Source organism: Falco peregrinus, chromosome 5, assembly GCF_023634155.1.
Source record: "Falco peregrinus isolate bFalPer1 chromosome 5, bFalPer1.pri, whole genome shotgun sequence".
Classification (NCBI taxonomy): Eukaryota; Metazoa; Chordata; class Aves; order Falconiformes; family Falconidae; genus Falco; species Falco peregrinus.
In genome coordinates this window covers 42993766-43013229 of record NC_073725.1, presented here as the reverse complement: position 1 = coordinate 43013229, position 19464 = coordinate 42993766, and the positions used below count along the sequence as shown (strand labels likewise).

The 19464-nt window shown below is 37.2% G+C and overlaps 1 protein-coding gene across 13 annotated transcripts in view; it reads right to left on the bottom strand.

Annotated features, from left to right (window-relative positions):
• Positions 1-19464, bottom strand: part of CACNB2 (calcium voltage-gated channel auxiliary subunit beta 2) — a 255339-nt gene that overhangs the window by 31687 nt on the left and 204188 nt on the right. For all 13 annotated transcript variants that reach the window (XR_008747383.1, XM_055805219.1, XM_055805220.1 and 10 more), the window contains 3 exons: positions 10362-10484; positions 5651-5787; positions 3757-3833 (listed from right to left, as the gene is read on the bottom strand). Coding sequence is in view for 12 of the 13 variants with exons in the window: in XM_055805219.1 (XP_055661194.1) it covers positions 3757-3833; positions 5651-5787; positions 10362-10484 (337 nt within the window). In the remaining variant the exon portion in view is untranslated. The remainder of the gene's footprint in view (positions 1-3756; positions 3834-5650; positions 5788-10361; positions 10485-19464) is intronic.

Sequence of the window (19464 nt, the reverse complement as noted above, 5' to 3'; positions counted from 1 at the left end):
GAAAAAAAAAAACCCTGAAAAGTCAACCATGAGTACAAAACACAATAAAACAAAGGGAAAAATTTACAGGTGCAGTACATTAGGATTAGAAGACAGAAGGCAATCTGTAACAGCCACTATAATATTTTCCTCTGACCCTCTTTTACTCTGCTACACCAGACATACAGATAATTACAAAAGAGAGCAATTGCCAAGTTTGTTCTTGTTACACCAGTGTAAATCCAAAACAGTTCACTGGAATAGGTAAGATTTTCACCAACATAAACAACAGAACTTGGCCAACAACATTTGAGTTATTTTATAGCAATAAACACTAATTCAAAGTGGGTGTTATCAACTGAAATTTGAAATGTCACTAGCATGTCTATAGGAAATCAAGAAACAGAAGAAAAATCACTTTTGAAGACAAAATCAGCCTGATACTGGTACAATAGTATCTGCGTTTATCTCAGGTGGACTACAGTTGGCATTTTTAAACGTTTTAACTAAAAATGCACAGTAGTTGAAAGATATATTTATTAGAAATAATAAAATCAGACCTACTAATACCGAAACTAAAAACAGTGAGTAGCGTAAGAAAAGAGATTGATCCCAGCTTGTCTCAGAGACCTGAAACCTGTTACAAAAAGTGAGGATGTAGGTAGGGCAAAATGGAAGTGAAGACAATAAACCACAGCTGTTCAACTTCTACCCTAATAGAATATACAATGCTTATACCATAAATATAAAATCTTTACCTCCTTGAGCAAGTAACAACAGTTTAAGCAATAATCACCATGGACTCAGAAACAAATACATTTACAAAATGCAAAGCCATGTTACCCTGAACGTTGTGTCCGACAGGTACCTGCTAACTACATCTGAAACAAAACCAAACCAATCAACCAAAAAAGCTTTCCTGTTTACAATGCTCAACCCTGATCTTACGTAATGTATTAAAATATGCAATAAAATTTGTCTTCAAAAAGCAAGTATGTACACAAAAGTGATCCACAAACATGCTGTACATCACCCTCGTGTGTAAAAGATCTTTACCCACCTCCTGACACACTCTGGTAACACACCCTTACCTTGCTGTGCCATTGTGTCAAACTGAATCTAATTCTAAGATCTGCAAACTTTATAGTTTGCATGGAATTTATCCAAAGCCATAATTAATCATCGCGAACTATTATGAAACCACCTGAGTGACCTTTCAGCTGCTTGATGAGTGGGACATCAACTAATACAGTGGCATGTGCTGCTAAACAACAAGTAAGTATTTCTGTCAAGCCTACGTGCAGCTACTGATTTAAAGAGACATTTGGGACAGTGATCTCTTCCTTTGAGTGAAGTATATGTTCCCATTTGAATTAGCCACAGATCTAACATGGCTAATCCTTGAGTTACAGAACCGTGCCTTTGAGCCTGCTCTTGCCAGGAATGCCTGTGAGTAGATCCCCACCCTGTTTCTGTACTCCTGCTCCTAAAAACAGCCACAGAAATCACATAACATTTTCTTCTAGCAACACTGTTCCTTCACCCTCTTCATAAGTATAAAAAGAACGTATTATCTTTTCTTGAATACAGGCCAGCACAGATGCTATAAATCACTCACAATAAGGCATGTTAAAACCCCTTAGGTTTTATATTCAACAAAAATAATCAGTAAAGAAAAATTAAGGTTGTTAAGATTTTCCTGTAAAAAAGAAATGCAGCATTTGATCAGATAGACATCAATATCTCCTTTTTTCATTCTGAGTCTTCACACTATGCAACATCTTCCATGATAATTCTTTTACTATTAATTATCTTCAGTTCATTGGGGTTTCTTTCCAAAGTAGTCTTCACCATTATCTTCATCCTGTTTGGTGGTCCATGAGGACTATATGGATTGATTACTATATCAATATAGTATTATTTAAATGGCTATGAGCCTCCTTTTAATTTGTTCTTCACCAGTTCTTAATCTTGTTGGTTTTATTTTTGTGACACTATTTTATATTGAAAAGAAATCCCTGACTCAAAGTCAAAAAACAAACCTCTTCAACTCATTAAATAATTTATGTATTTGTCATTTATTATATTTTCAAAAAGAGGAGGCCTGGGAGTAACTGTTGAACTCTACCTCAAACTCACTTAAGTTCTTGTGTTAGTCACAAACTCTGCCTCTTTCATCCTTCTTGGGATGTCTTAAGCAAAAAAAAATAATACGGCAGACCCAAAATCTTAACATCACAGAATAAGCTAATATGCACTATTCCTAAATATTCTTCAGATTTTCAGTGTATCTGAATAAACTTCATCAAATTTCCTTCTTTCTCCAGAAAACCATGTTCCTGAAAACTACTGTCTGAAGAAACAATTCATGCAATGAATGCTAGCATGCTAGCATGGCTAGCAATCAGTCAGTTGTTAACCTAAGTATGCTGTCTGTTCTCTTACCTCTTAATTCTGTGCAACATTCTAGAAATTTAGTACGTACTGATCTCCAAGTATTTCTAGGATACAAAAGAATATTATAGCATTTCAGATGCTCTAACTAGAAAAATACAAAATATGTCCATGGACACTTTTACTGCAAAAATACAGTTGTAGAAAAAGTGGGCCGTAACAGTAAATGTGACAGTTTAAAGCCATTGTAAAATGAAAGATTAAGGTGTGTTCTACAGACTTGTGATGGACACAGATAGTAAACTAAAGATGTATTTTTCAAAGAACAAGAGAGGTAGGGAACTTGAGTAGAATTTTGATAAAAAAAACCTGCAATTGTAATAAATTTGGTTGTTACAAACAAATTGGTGGTTTCCCAAGAAAGCCAGATTTTTCAATCAATTTAATCAAATGAAGCTACCGCCACAACTTGATTAACTACTCTGTCTCTCTCTTAATGCCCATGTAAATACTTAAAAACCTTCAGGGTCATATAAGATGCCTGCTCTGTAGACTAGGCTCCACATAAACTTGTATGATTGCAAAATACATGCCTCTGCCTCAGTAGACAAGGTACTAGCAACATTATTATTTTCTGATTTTGAGCATTCAAAATGTAAATTTTCTCTCTCAGGAAAAGATAAAACATCCAGCAATGCAGCAGCTGAATTGAGTAGATTCTTTTTTTAATCTTCTGCTATGCTTTTTTGAAGGAGCTAATGCCAATTTCCTCCACCAACTCGTGATGTATTTGCTTCATACCTCTTGAATCCAACCTAACTAAAGTTCAATCTGTCTGTTGATGCTCTAAATACAAAACAGTATTTGTGAAAAATTTGTTACAGAAGGCAAAAAAAATCCAGTATGCTAGAATTATGGGAAGAACATCCTCATTATCAGGATTGTGAAACTAAAGGTTCCTGTTGTAAAATAATGGTGTTCTTGATGGTACTGCAGAAACCTCTTGGGAATTTTTATTCTTATTGCCGTTTTTTCTCCTGTACCAGAAGGTATTTCTTGTTCAGCAGGAGTGCTCAGACCAGACCAAACCTCTAACTGTCCTACTGCAATGCAGTCTCATCATTTTATTATGTCTTTGCTGTAAAACACTGTGGTAAGAGCAGAGAGGGAATTTTATGCATTGCTAACAGCCCTATCATTGCCTAACTTGCTGGCATTGACTCCATTACTGCAGACCTACCCAAAGCAGCCTTATAGGCAACACAACCACCCAACCTTACACCTATGAAGCACAAGGAATAAGAAAAACAGGACTAAATGCATATGAATTTTAACAGATTAGGTGCATGAGTCTGTAAACCAAAGGGTTCATGACCTACTCACCAGATGATGGAGGCGTCGATTTTCTGGAACTAGGAACGATGTCACCCAAACTGGATGAAGAGTTTCCTCCTGATTTACTGGAGTAAAGCAACACATTAGTTTGAAGTTTCATAGCTTTCTCAGTATTTACTCTAGGTTATTTATTACCTGCCTTCAAAATGAGCTGCTTAGCCAAGAGACAAACAGTATTTCTGGCAGTGGTATAAAATATACATCTTACACAAAATGTATGTACATTTCGAGGGCTGAGGAACTGCAAACATCAATCATGCTCCTTGTTCTGCTGTGCAGCTTCATTCTGCTCTCACTACCTTGTGATGTTAATGAGATCCAATTATTAATGTGGCTACTGATACACTATTATTAATATTACTATCCATTACTAAGACCAATTCTTAAGTCAGTGAGTGAATCTATTTCCTTTAGCAGAAGAGTTATTGATAGCTCCCTAAGGAAAATGCCAGTGTGTTTACCTAACATCTTTTCAATTTAATTAAAGTACAAATTATTTTGCTACCTCAATACAAGGTAGGACTTAGGAAAAAAAAAAGCATCTCAAACAAAGACAAAGCAGTCTAGTGTTTTGTCAAGTTCTGCTTTGTGAAAACCTACGCAAGTTGTGAAAATGAAACAGTATTTTTAGTAATTTTATTTAAGTTACCATAACGAGAAAAGCAATGAAAAGAATGTAAGAGAGGCTATTTCACTCTTCAAATAATTAATGTGGTAGTACTAGTTTCAACTTCCTCCAACTTAAAATATTAATAAAGTACTAAGTAAATGCGTTTGTGACATAGGACAGTATTATCTCCAGTGAGGAGTTCTGCAGAATGCAAGCCTTCACAATTGGGAAAGGGACCAAATCACTGGGTCAGATATGGCTGTATCAGAAGCATCAGGAGAGATATAAGGAACCTGACACCCTCCTGCTGAGTACAGCATACTCCTGGGAAAGACATTTCACAGGTGGTGAATGTGGCTGAGCACTGCAGAATCCTGGTCTCCTCCTAGCATAGCTTTTCAAACACTACTGCCCTTCCTACCGAAGTAGGAAAGCCCTTCTGGCTTCCCAAATGTTTCCCAGCTGTTTTCTCACTACCAGGTCCATCCCACTCAAGACGTAGTGGAAATACTTATTTCCTGTATACCCAAAGGGAAGTAAGTGGCATTTACTTCCACATGTGTTGATGTCTGGAAAACTACCTTATTAAGAACTGTACAGTGAAAACTACTTTATTTAAAACTCTACAGTATAGATGACATTATTATCACCTTACAATATCGTTCAATACATTCAGGTACTGAATCTTTGTGTTTATGTAATGATGGCTGCAGACAGAGACAACAGACTACCTGACATGAAACTTCCATCATAAAATGCAGTATTCTTAAAAGCTTTATTTGCAGAAAATGAATTTGAGAAGATCAAAACATTTTTTTCCCTAAGAGCTAACTAACAGGCACTGGCTTCAGTTTACAAATAAATTAATCTTAACATTTGCTGCAATTTCTAAAATCAGCTTTTAAAGTGTTTAGAAATTGTAAGACCATGAAAACAAGTAACAAATGCTAAAGAATTTAGAGACTGATTTTAAAGTTAAAAAAAAATCGTTTGCACATAGTAAATGTACTAGCTGCAATGTATATTTGAAAATATTTTATAAAAATAAAATGGAATAATAATGATTGTAGGCTGCCACAGACCACCTATCTAAATATCTACTTTCTCTCTCAAGTGGCAATGACATTAATTACATAAATAGGCATTACTTCACAGATTAAAATGTTTCTAGCTGCCAATTACAATAATTAAACAGAACTGTAGCATACACAGCATTAACTTCCAAGTCCTGTTACAGTCAATGCTACTTTTTTAATGATTTGTTGTTATTACCTGGAGTAGAATTTTCCTTGTTTTGCCTTTTGTTCATGCTGCAGCCTCATGTTTTCTAGTTTGACTGGGCTTGGTATGAATCCTATTTCACAGCCTTCTTTTACCAACCGTCCTATCCACCAGTCATTATTAAATTTCTACAGATAAAAAAAAAAAAAAAAAAGTCATATTCTAAGAACTTATTATATTTGGGATCATTCTGTTATTATTTTTAATTTGCAGCTAAGCCATTTTATGTAATTCTTCCCTGCAGTTAATCACTGTACTATGTTATTATGGCAATGAAGAATTGTGGTAATATTCAGAAATACATTAAAATAATTATACCTTGCAAATTATTCAAATGCTACAGTACTTAAGCAGAAACCTTCCTTCACAGACTTCATGACTCTCCCTGGCTTTTATATCCACCCATTTCAACATCTTTTACTTTTTTCAGCTTCACAGTCTTTTCCCCTCATACGAGAGAGCTGCTTTTGTTTGCCCTTGATGTTTCCCCTTGGTGGACACCAAGGATTTCTTCTGATCTGATCCTACCCACTGCAACCATTTTTACAGCTCTGTAATAATCTATTTTTCTTATTCCATTATATTCAATTCTATATTTAAATAAAAAATACTACTTCTAAAACTCCCCCACTTCTCTGAACTCAATAAAATCTTTTAAATATGGCTACAGTCCACTGCTTATATATGTTCCACTGCACAGAGCTCATGCGATCTGCATCATAAACATATTATGATAGGTCCAGAAGGAATGGATATCTTTGGATAACTAAAAACCCCTTACAATTATACAAAAGCACAAGATAGTCGAAATAACTGAATTTCATCTATATGAAATTAAAGATAACGACTATACATACAGGGATTTTCATTTGCTTTTTTTTGCAGAGGTCCGTAAAGCAGAACTATTTGCTTTTTCCTTTATTATTTATTCACCATTTTTGGAGAACAGGTCACTGTTATGTATGGCCCCACATGAAATTACTCTAGGACAAGGGTCCTCAAACTTTTTAACCAGGGGGCTGGCGCGCGGATGCAGTGGCAGGCAGCCATCTGCGGCTGCTTGGTTTCCCCCCCCAACCCCCAGCGGGGGGTGGTGGGGGTGGTGCGGGGGGTTCTGTAAATACCGGGGGGCCGGATTGAGGACCCTGGGGGACGTATCTGGCCCGTGGGCCGTAGTTTGAGGACCTCTGATCTACGAGTTCCACAGGAATAACTACTGTCAAATAGGAATTTTGGATAATTTGGATTATTATTTATGAAACTGTAAGAGAACATCTGAATGAGAAGATGCCTTCTTGAATCTGAAGCTAGGAATGTAGATAATATAGTGCATGTTTAATTATTTAGTAAGTGGTTTTAACAAGTGTACAGTTAGGAATAAAAGGAATTAATTTCCCCAGGAATACAACGTTGGTGGATCAATGATACACAACCTAAATCGCAGTATTATCTTCATTCTGGCTACTAGAGAAATTTTATGATGATTGAAAGAAATGTTAAAATATTAGCCAAAAAAAACAAAAAAAAAACAAAAAAAAAAGATTTAAACAGACACACTTTTAAGCTCATAAAATATAAGGGGATCTATAACATTCATCCAACAGGATGCCTTTATGAGTAAGAATACCAACATTTAATAGGGAGCTAATCTGGAATAGCAGTTTCTCAAAGCTGTAGTAAGACTCACACATTGTTAAAATCGTAACTCTTCATTAGAAAAAGCTACCTCAAGACAAGCATGTGCATTTAAAATATGTTGGATAATATAGGCGGAGCAAGACTAGCAACTGAGTCATTGGAGGTTGCCATTATATGGATCCGCTCCGTGGTATACATGAAGTCTGCAGAAGTAGTATCACTAACTTGGTAAAAGGAAAAGATAGATAAGTAAAACCACCATTAAATTACAATCTGAAAAGCCACTACTTTTTTTTATGCTGTCCTATAGTACAACAGACTACTATGCAACAACACTGATTTTATTGTAATTGATAGAAATGCTAAAACCATAAGAATTTTTTATTTGCACAAAAATAAAGGCATGTGGAATTCACTCCTGCAAAGTCTCAAAGCTAAATGCTGTGCTAGGATATGAAAGGGAGGATAAGATACTTCTACAAGTAAGTAATACCACACACAATACTTTCTTATTTTGAAAAGCAATAGCAGAAATCTTGGTAGTGAGGTGTCCAGCTCTCAAGGTGCTGGCTGGGATGAGCGATTCTCTGTAACTCATCTGTGCTTGAAGTACCAAGGGAAACACAATTATGAATTAAATGCAAAGCAAAATTATGGCCATGCATTAAAGCCTCAAAAAATTCAGGAGTGACTAAGAAGCAGTGCATGTTCCTTCACGCAGGAAGGAATCCTTCATCTTCGTACGTGCTGAGTTCTCATGAATGTAACCTCATAATGAAAATAAATTTCCCTCACAATCACTGCAGTACTTTTCACCATTGCCCATGTATATTTTGAAATGAGGTTTTTCTTGTTTGAGGCCCTCTCAGCAGCACAAATTGAATACTCCTCGCAGACAAGAAGAGGACAGCATTGATCCAATACAGCATTACTATGCAGGCAAAAGTTACTGGGTATTAACTTAAATTTATTTATTTGTAGCAACTAGTTACGTAGAAAATATAAAAAAAACAGCACTGCATTTTATAGTCAAATATGGTTTTTTCACTTCTCATATGCAAAAATAATTATAGGAAGTACCAAAATTGCTGAAGGCACAATATCTGATGGGCAGTGCACAGGGCATGGCCAAGGAAGATGGAGGGAGAGGATGCAGCTGTGTAGGGAAGGGCTGCTGCTCAGGGCACCCTCCTGAAGAGGCTGAACATGCACAGACGTAACAGATGCCACCAAACACAGGACCAGAGACTCCCAGACAATGTTTGACTCCTTGCGGAGCTCTTCCCACCTCTCCATCCCAGTGGTGGACCTGGCACAGGTACAGGGTCCCTTCCGCAACCCAGCTCTGGCCTAGCACCGCTGGACAGTCAACTTTTGTTAACTGCTTAGACAGAAAACCAGGTATTTTTAAAGGCAAATCAGTGCAGAGTGCCTGTTCTATTACACCTGAAGCTGCAAGAACATTTTAATCTGTTTTTTCCACTTCTCAGCACTACATGCAGCCATACACAATGTAAGAACTCAGCTGAGCTAAGCTTCCTTTCAAGGCATTTCTGGAGATCCAGAAAACTTCAGGAAACTTTTTTTCCCCCCTCATTTTCTCCCATACCTATTTCCACCTGAGTCTAAGCTGTGCTGTAAGGAAAAAAGCATAAATTCTAACAGAAAACCTGCTAACACCGTGTTTCTGGTTCATATGGAAACAGGGGAAACACTTGACATGAAGTCTGAGATTACCACCTCGTTCAAAATGCAGATGGAATATATGACTAAACAAAATCATTTTATCTAACCAAACTGAGCCATATTTTCCAGTGTTTCCAAACTCACCAGAGAATACTGATGGTTTTCTTTTGCCAGGACTCTGTGCCTGCTCATCTTTCCTTTTGTCAGAAGACAGAGGGGCAAGCAATTCTTTTGTACTAGGAAAACATATTTTCTTTACTACGTAACAGCCTGAATCCAAAATATCCCTTTTTTGTGTGTTTAATGGAAAATTATGAAAATTAGTCATCAGTATGAAGGCACCAGTAGTCCATTTATTGTGTTTCTGTAGTCTCTGCCCACCTGTATTTATACCTTTGTATCAGGAATGTTTCTTGCTTCTGCAGAGCACCTGCACAAGCAGAATCACTGTGCACCATCGATTATAACTACTGAGGAATTTTCTGAGAATATAAAATGGGACAAAATTTAACTTCAAATGCATGGCTAAGTTGCTCTGATCCTTAAGTTAACTTTCTGGTTGTTCTGCTATGAATTTCCATTTCCAGATGGACCACTTTCTGACAAAACACAATGGAATATGACCAGAAGCTGGGAGATCTCATAAATTGAGGGAATCATTCAGAAAGAAGCAGCGGGCTTCTAAGGTGGACCTGTATGGGAAAGTTACCAAGTTATTTGCTTTGGATTGTCTTGCAAGGAGCAGAGAAAGAAAACAACTGTAGGTATTTGAAATTGTAAAACCTGAAAATTTTCCAAGGAAAAATAAAGAAAAAGAAACCAATGCAGCAAATGCAAAGTGCCTTTTTTGACAGCTGCTATGATCTTGAAACATCACATCAGTTCTTCAGTATGTAACTGTTAACAAAAGGTTGTCTGTGCTAGAGAAGTAACTTCAGTGAAAAAAAGGAGACCTGAGGATTTTGAGGTTAATTGAGATTGAGTCACATAAAAGGGATTCAAAGGAATCAACCCTTGGCTGCTGAAGCACAATGAACCCTCAGAGTACTAGAACAGTAAATGCCACAAATATTATATCGTTGAATATGCAGATGTCAATTTTTAACACTCTGAGTAAGTGATTTTTACTAGGGAAGAAAAGCACTTGCTTTTCAAACTTCATTAATTTGATTGTAAGTATTTTGTGCCATTGCTTTTACAAGAAGAGTGTTTAAAAGAACATTGAGTTCCTTATCCTTATACACGGTTACCTTATTTATGTAACATTTGCATAGTGCTTTGACATTGTGAAGTATTATCTTGATGTTAGGAAATAGTAGCACGATTACTCAAGTAGACCCTTAAAGAGAGATTCACCTACTCCTCTAGCTTTACTTACTTCTTTAACATGAAGAAAATCTTTAGCCTCAAATGAGATGGCCATGCCTGGGACTGGAACGTCGTCATCATGAGCTGCACTGTACCCAACATTTGTACGAACTGCAAATGCAACAGGTTTCCCCTGCAAAACAAAAGAAAAACAGCATGAAGATTTCCCTCACAAAACATACATATGTACCAACATACACATAGAGGATGATTCCTGTAGGTTATCTTTTAAAAATTCGAACAGTTATAGAGAACTCTCAAAGCATCCATGTAAAACATCCTGAAGTATCATGTTTACTTACCTCAGTTGTTTAACATCAACACATTTGATAGAATACAATATCTTTTTTTCTAGCTACTAGTGGTCTGATTAATTTTGGGATAAGTCAAATCAGTAATTAGAAATCACGTACTGGCTGGCAATCCATATGCTATGCTCAGCTTGCAGTTCTGCTGCCACATTTGTCAAGAGTTATGGAACAGCACATACCAGCTCCCAAACAGTCTTCAGGGAAATCACAAATTAGCAGGAGCAATGCCAGCAGCTGCCAGTGACCCCTAAGCAAGACATCTCACTGCAGAGCCATTCTGAGAGTGCAGTAATGTGTCCTCAGATGATCACGTTGTTAACAAATACCAGTGTCATGGTTTAACCAAAACCAGGCACAACCAGCAACAAAAAGATTTGTTCGTTCCCATAACTCATACTACAACCTATACTTGTAGTTGGTATCAGCGAGTTATGGAATTTTCATAAGTTTTATTTTGAAGCAGCAGTTGCAGTTAAGAGTCAGTGGCCCCCCTGCCCCGCAGCTGCCCTCCAGCCTCCTGCACAGCTTCTCCTTCCAAGCCCCATTGGTGCTGAACACCCTTCTGCACAGGTATGGTTAAGCAGGTAGTGAAAGCTGCCATCCAGTTCAGCCCAGCCTACAGCTATAGAGGGCTTTGTCTTCTCAAAGGCACAACCAGAATACAGAACAACCTTTATTCTGGTTTATTCTACACCAAACAACACCTTAAGCTTGCTCTCCCGACAGAGGATATCACACAGTATCCCTGGGACCCACTGTTGTCCTACCCCAGGTTAAACTTTTAGCACACCCCAAAATCCTCCATCCAGACTGCTCTTATGATCTAGTCTGAAGACCCTATACACTACGCCTGGTAAAATAATTTTAAAGACAGGAACTGAGTCTCAGAGGTGCTCACGAGCGAGTGAGGAAGGCATGACATAATTTCTAATCTTAATATATACTAAAACTTCTACCAGAAAACAATTTTAGCTTTATTAGTTGGTATTCATCATCACTTCGGCTTCGCTAAAAATATGGTACTTTCCTAAGATGACAAGCAAAAAGAAATGTATCTCATTTCCTATGGAAGGAATTGCTTCCTTCTGTTCTTGAAAAAGAGGATACGAAAATACATCCCCTACTTCATGACAGCAAACCCAAGTACCTGAAACCAAAAATGGTGTTTTATTTTTCTGATTACCAAAAAATCCCTGCCTGCTCCACCCAGGATTACTCTGACAACTTGCACAGTGCTAGAGAGCAGAAATCTGCCACATTAAAACACATTATAAAATAAAGAGGAAGATATATAAATAATTCTAAAGACAGTGTCATACCACCTGGCCTGGAAAGGACAGTTGGAAATAAAGGGAGAAAAGGTTCCCTACTGCTTAATTTAAGTCTAATGTGCTGCAAAAGCCACAGGGTTCCAATGAAGCAGATTTCAGAACTTCTGAAATAGGCCTGTATTTGAATGAACTACCACGGTCAAACAACTTACATCTAAAGTGCACATTCTGGGAAGGCTTTTTAATTTAGAAGGAGAAACAAGCTCTTTCACAACAGTGGGGTCAAGAGAGTCTCTGTGTCCAGAAGAGAAACTGGTAGTTTCAATGGAAGTAAATTTTGGAAGGGGACCACAGAATGGGCTTCACGTTTATGTGCTATTCTGGATCTAAATAAATATTTGTACATAGAGATGAGCAGGAAATGATTGGAAATAGATTTTACTCTATTCTGTCTGCTCCTTCTTCTGGAATTAGTGGAAAAATCTTTAGAATTGTAAGAAAGGTTGGACAGAATGGCTCTGAAGACTGAAACTGGAACCATTTAAACAGACGCTTATTTAACTGGAAAGCCTATGGCAGACTAAAAAATCAAATACACCTGAATATATTTACGGGTTGAAATTACACATCCCAAGAGTTCCATGTCATTTGTGGTGCTTAGCCTCAATTAGAATATTGCAAATAGTCAACTGCTTTTCTTTCCAGGTCACCTGTTCTAAATCAAATAATAAATAAATTAACAAATTAGAATACTATGCGGAATGTAGTAATAAAATAAATTGACAGTAATCTTTAGACTGTCTGTTTTCTTTCAACAAGAAAAATCCTATTGCTCTTGGAACATGCTGCAGACGTCACTCAATAGATACAGGTTATATAAATAACTTGACTATATTTGCACTGTGCAACAGAAGAAAGTTCAAATCAGAAATAATATTTAAAAAATAAGAGACAACTGGTATGTGGATCAAATTCATCCATTAACAGGAAAAACATGTAGAAAAATATGTATAACAAGAGGGAACTGGTTTAGATTTTACTAGATGTTCTTACTAGCTTCTATCCTGTGTTAGAAAATGATAGCCACACTTTTTTTATATATACAAAAACCACATTAAAAAAAGCAATAGCTGGCTTAACTCATTGTATTGGGCATCTTTCTTATACCCTAAACTCTTCTAGTGTGCTGCAAAAGGAGTTTAGGCACCTAACAAAAATTTTTGGACACCAGAGTGAAAGGTATGTAAATATTAGCCATCTATGTCCCTTAATAAGTCAACCTTGTCATGATACAGATGAACTGTTAGAAGGGCATCAAGATATGATTATGCATTCATGATTACACTTCTGAAAATGGGCATTTGTAAGAATCACCGTACAAAAACCAAAATTCAGTGATTCCCCCACATCAGTTTAAAAATCTTGCAGTGTTGAAGCAACTCTGGTACAGCCACTTCCTAGAAGCACAAATTCGTGTCTTATTCAACTCCTCTACAATTCTCTCAGTTGTTACCAGCACTCAGTTACCCTACATACAAGGTACCGAACTATTACAGAATTAGGAAGGCCACAAAGCAAAAAGCAGTCACATAGGCATCAAATTCAGTGATACCATGTATCTTCCTTAAAAATAAAAGAAAACATGAATTACTTTGTTTTTAATATTCACACAAACCCCCACAACTTCCCTGAATTTAAAAACTATAACAGAGTTGATGCTTTCTATGCTATTACTCATTTCAATACTGAAAATACAGATATGAATAAGCATTAAATTGTCAGATCTCCTAAACAGTAATTCATCATTAAATAGTACCATGGAATAAATCATTCATTGTTATTAAGAATGATCTTTTTGTAAAGCATAGTAAACTGTCATTGTAGAAATGTACCAGAAGAAGAATGGAAATATTAAGGAACCATCTTTGCCAAATACTGATAGAGGGGATAATATGCCCGGTTATCCACTCTCATATTTGCTATATCCTCTAGCAAATATAAAATACTTAACAGAGTACTGTGACTTTTAACAGTATCAATGGATGAAAGACTTTAGGCTGACTAAATCCTTCAAAATCTCTGCTGCACTGCAACAAACAGCGATCTTCTGCAAGTTAACGTCCTTGACATACTTCTTAGAAGTGATCTAAAATTTCCTATTAGAGGGCAACAACTGACTACCAAATAAAAAAGAGAAAAATGGAAACTACTCCAGAACTATCTTAATATGAAAGATAAGTTGCAGGTAAAAAATCCTCTGTCATTTCCTGCCATCAAAAAATTAATGTACAATTCTCGAGCAGAAAAGCAAAGCAGAACATTGAGCTACAGATATTCACAGAAACAGTATGTCCCATTTTAGATACTTGTCATACTGGTAGAAAGGGAGACTGAATTAACATGGGACTAGACTACAATAACTCATCTAATTGAATATTTAAAACTAATTAATTTATAAAAGTTAAATGCTAGCCTTTTTACATAAATAAGTAATTCTGAAAGTTTCATAGTACTGTCAAATTAACTGCTTTTTCTTTTCTTGAACTACATTGTCTTCAACTAAAAAAAAATAATCCAGTCATTATGTAATCAGGGCCATATGTTAATTTTTTTTTTAACATATGTGTATGTATACTTTAAAATATATCTAGCATTTGCTTACATATTCTACAGTTTTAAAATCAGGCTGGGTCAAAACAGTTAAGCACTTTCTGTTCGCTTTCTAAATCTCCATGAAAATGTTATGGCAGTTTAGCGCTCAGTTAATCCACAGGCTAGACTACAAGGACAGATGCTTCCAGATGTTTAACAGTTTAACATTTCGTCTCTCTCAAGAGAACCAACACAGCCTGAAAAAGTTCACTTATCTTCAGAATGAACATTTCCACCTTTTTTTCCTTCCCTCCTGCCATGTGAAAATACAACATTCCCCAGACCAAATAACCCCACAAGGAGAACAATAAGCAGACCTTGAGCAGTACCACCATCTGTACCACTAGGGCAGCAGGGAGTGGAGTTCTTCATGAACAAAATTCAGCTCCTGTTTTAAACTCAGAATATAAATCAACGCAACTTTATTCACCAATTGTTAAGGCAACTTTGGCTGTACACTTTTGGTAATGGACATGAAGTAGGAATGTTACTTTTTTTTTTTTCATCTTTTTCTGTCTGGATCTCACTCTCTTTTGGTTCACAAGTTTGTTTTCACTATATACATCTTCATGCCAACCCTCAATACTGAGTCAATACTATTTACAGTTAAGTATTATTATACTCTACTACTTATATTCTCTCACTTTTTTTTATGACTGACTTGTATTGCATGCATACACAAGCATTGCACATTGTATGTGTCTTGGTCAATTTGTCAGTTTAAACGACTTTGCACCTGCTTGGCTGAATTCGTATTTGACAAATATTTCACCCAATAACAGAGCAAAACAACACAGTCTGTCTTCAAGTAATGTATTTAAAACATGACAGGACCCTTTCTTCCCTGTAACTCATTTCAGATTTTTTATGCTGTGCCATAAACCCAGTGGATGCAGCCCCTGGGGATCCAGCCAAGGAGGCAAATTTCCTGACACAGAATTTGCTCACAGAACAGGTCATCTCCCTCATGGCCACTAATTTTGGGAATGTTGCTTGATAATTAAGGTACCTCTACTCCCCATCCACTACCAAAATGTAGAAAAAACAGATTAGAGCATTCTCCAACCATCTTCATTTACACTTGTGGTTGTCCCTATGTGAAGCAATGACTCTAGGGCTACAGAAATATAAGCAAGGCTTAAGGCTGCTTTTACTTTCTTCAGCAGTAGGTGATGAGGATCTAGGGTCTCTGATCCATCTCGTTCCTCACTCTACTACATCATTCCCACAGTAGATGTGTAATGCATTTACGCCAGTTTAAATGAACCCAGAATGCATCTTTTATGAAGGCAATGCCAGCTAAGTCCGTAACCGACTTAGAAAAATCCTTCAGCTATCATTTTGACAAAGTGCTTGTCAAAGTTGGTATAAAGTTCAGAAAATTAATCTCAAAGCAAGTCTCCTTCCTCACTATTTCTAAATAATGCTACGCTTCCTTCATCACATCCACATTTCACAGATGCCTTATCTTGAAAGCAAGGGATTATTTTTCTCTTGGGTAATGAATACAATGGGTCTCTCCAAACACTACCACGTTTGCACTCATGAAAATTTAATTCACCACACAATTTTTTTTCAGCTGAGGAAAGATGATACTACTACTGAACCTTTCATTAGTAGCCTTGGTAGGGAGTAAATATGTCAGGTGATGACCTACATTTGGCACTATTTCCACAGAGTAGCCCTGTCCATAGTGTTTGGGTCATAAGCAGTATTAATACCCAATGAAAGAACTTTCCAACTTTAGATTATTTTGTACGCTAATTTATGCATCTGTTACACAAGAAACAAAAATCAAACCCACCTGAGTACACAAATAATTCAAGGGAAATTCATGTCTTAGATGCTGATTGTTGCTGCAGCCTCATTACATATATGCAATTGTCCAATCTGTAACAATAGCAAGAGCTTCTGCTCAGCAATCCCATTGCTAAGGTAGCAACGACAATTTGTGGCTGTCCCAATAGAAAACTAGAGTATACCTGCTGTCACTAAAAGCAGTGATCAATGTATGACCTCCCATATCAAACAAGTCTGGTAGCAAGACAGAACGACAGAATAATTGAGGTTGAAAGGGGCCTCTGGTGCCACCTAGTCCAACCCCTGCCCAAAGCAGGTCTGGTTAGATCAGGCTCCTCAGGGCTGTGTCCAGGTGAGTCTTGAGCATCTGCAAGGACAGACACCACAACCTCTCTGTGCATCCGTGCTCCAGTATCTGACCACTGTCACGCTAAAGAACCATGCAGGAACTATGGTTCACTCATAGATAGATGAGTGAGGGACATAAAAATCTGTAACAGACAACAAATAATGGATTTTATACTCCAGTATGAGGAAAAGGAAGCCTTGTTACAAGCAGCAATCACCAATTTCCAGTTTTAACTGGAAGTGGTCTAAATAGAGGGTTACTTTAACCACTAGGTTAGGGTTTGTGCGTGCATGCGTGTATGATATACCATTATTTCAGGTTAAGATAGCAGTTGTATTACTTTGCTACAGCTGACAGCGCTGCCCTCATAAGCATGTAATGCCGGAGGCTCAAGTCTTGGATTAGTGACTCCCTGGGCAAGGTGTTGTACACTCAACACTTCCAACAAAGTAAAGGAGCTGAAAAACAAAAGTACAGTGGGAGAACAAAACACAATACAATTGTAGTTAGTAAGTTCCAGCCTGAGTAAAACAACCTTATAATGAGATTCAAACTCCTCTGAATCATTTATGCTTTTGATGGCATGGATCTCTCTGGAGGGATTTGGGAGAGAAGCGGTCAGCCAGAACATGTAGTTCTGGAGCCAAACTTCCTTACTGACTCAAGCACTGAGAAATTATTTGATCTGGGTACATTTTACCATCTATTTCCAAAACTAAAGCAATGTAAACTCTGCCCAGCTGTTACCAGTGCTTGCACTGCTACTTTATAAAGGGCTAGCTCACCAAATCCTTGCCTAGGAAACATCACAACCATGGCTTTCCAGCACCTGACACAAATGCACACCCTTCTGCAAGAGCAGCCAGCAAGGAGACGTGCCCAAACCACTGCTGTGATGAACCTTCCTCTTGAACTCTCCATGCAGTCTTTCAGGGTTGCTGCATGGAAACTCAGCTATTAAAATTTAAGTGTGATTTTCCTTAGGCTCGAGGGCCATTGGTGACATTCACTGAGGAAATCTCTGAGCCCTTCCACAGTTCCTTGGTACCCCTGCTACAGCAATACCTGCTCTCAACGTTAAAGAAAAGAAGGAAGATTTAACACATCCAGCTGGTACAAAAAAAGAGTCTGCCAGATCCTTTTTTTCTTAACAATAGGTAGGCTTAAGAAATATTTTTTCTTCCTCTGGTACTCTCTGGAGATACTTTTGTTACTATTTTAGCTCATCTTCACACACAGCTTGAAACTCATGCTTCCTACTTCCTTTTACGAAATCATATTTGAATAGAGTCACCAATGTCAGTTTACGTTCAGCTCAGGAGGCAGCAAAGACTGAAATAGCTTTAGTGACGCACACAAAGCTTTCTCATGTAAGTGGGGTCTTTTTTTATTAGAGCATAATGCCAAAACTTATCGGTGGCCATGTGCCGTCTGCATGCAAGCGTGCCAGAAAGGTGGCTCTTCGGTACCACCCACTTGTGTAGTTCACAGGAACAACTGGAAACAGGCACAGCTGAAGAAGTCTGTTTGTGCTTACTGAAAACATGCTTATTCTGGCAGCAAAAGCCAGCAGATGAAAACTGTCGTTTGCAATAAAAATACTGTGCTGGTATTTCAAGTTCTTTTTTTCACTGTCACAGTGAGGACATTTTATGCTTATGAGACATTTTAAGCTTATGAGACAGCATTTTAGTAGGTCTTAGGTTTTTGGCTAAATTGAGGTTCACATAGACAAAAGATCTGCAGTAACATTTTCAGGCTATTCGCAAACAAAAATTCTCCAGGAAAAGCATAAATCTGTGACACAGCAAGCCAAAGAAAGCACTAAATAAATCAACAATGCAATGGCTGGTTGAAAATGTAGATACTATTATCAAAAGCTCCTGAAAAAAAGCTGTGTAATTGAAAACATTTTTTAATTCAATATTATGCATGCAAGCTTTATTGCTAGTTCCAATATTTAAATGATTTTGCAGTTCATTTTTCAACTGTATCAGAAAGTCTCTATGACTGCTAGAGCCAAAGGTTAATGTCAAAATGTTTCACTTTTACATAGTATGTTACGCATGTGTTTTTAAAGAATCTATGATGAAAATTTCTTCCTTCATTAGAAACATAGATTTTGTAGCTAGACTACTCTATTTCCAGGAGTTGTATGAATAAATGTTCCAAGGATGATATGTTAAAGAGTTTGAAAAGTGAAACTTTTTATTAGCTCTTAAGAAATATGCTGAACAAAACCTGAAAAGTTATGCCAGCACATGGTAAACATAGAGCTGACTCAATGCTCCTGCCCCTTCCGCATTCTAACATTTTATGCCCAAAGTGTATGTTATCCCACTCTACAACTGAATACCTATTTTTTGGTAGGTCTTGCTCTATCTGAGATATTTATCATATGTAAGTTCAAATGGAATCTCTACTGCAAATCTCCCTGACAACCTCAATACAGATTATAGAAATCAAAACACATAGCACACATCCATTTAAAGCTGTGCTAAAAGAACATTTAATAAAGTTGAAAGTCAAGCATCTCAGAGATAGGAAAAGTCAAAATGGACATACCTTAACTTAGGGGAATGGTGGTGGTATCTTTAACTTAGCCCTCATTATGTACAGTATTATGGTACAATCATGAACTTCCTAAATCACGTATTCCCCTGCCTCAGTACCGTATCTCGCTTGCATGCAGGAAGGATCTCCCACTCCAACAGATCAAGAATGTATGAA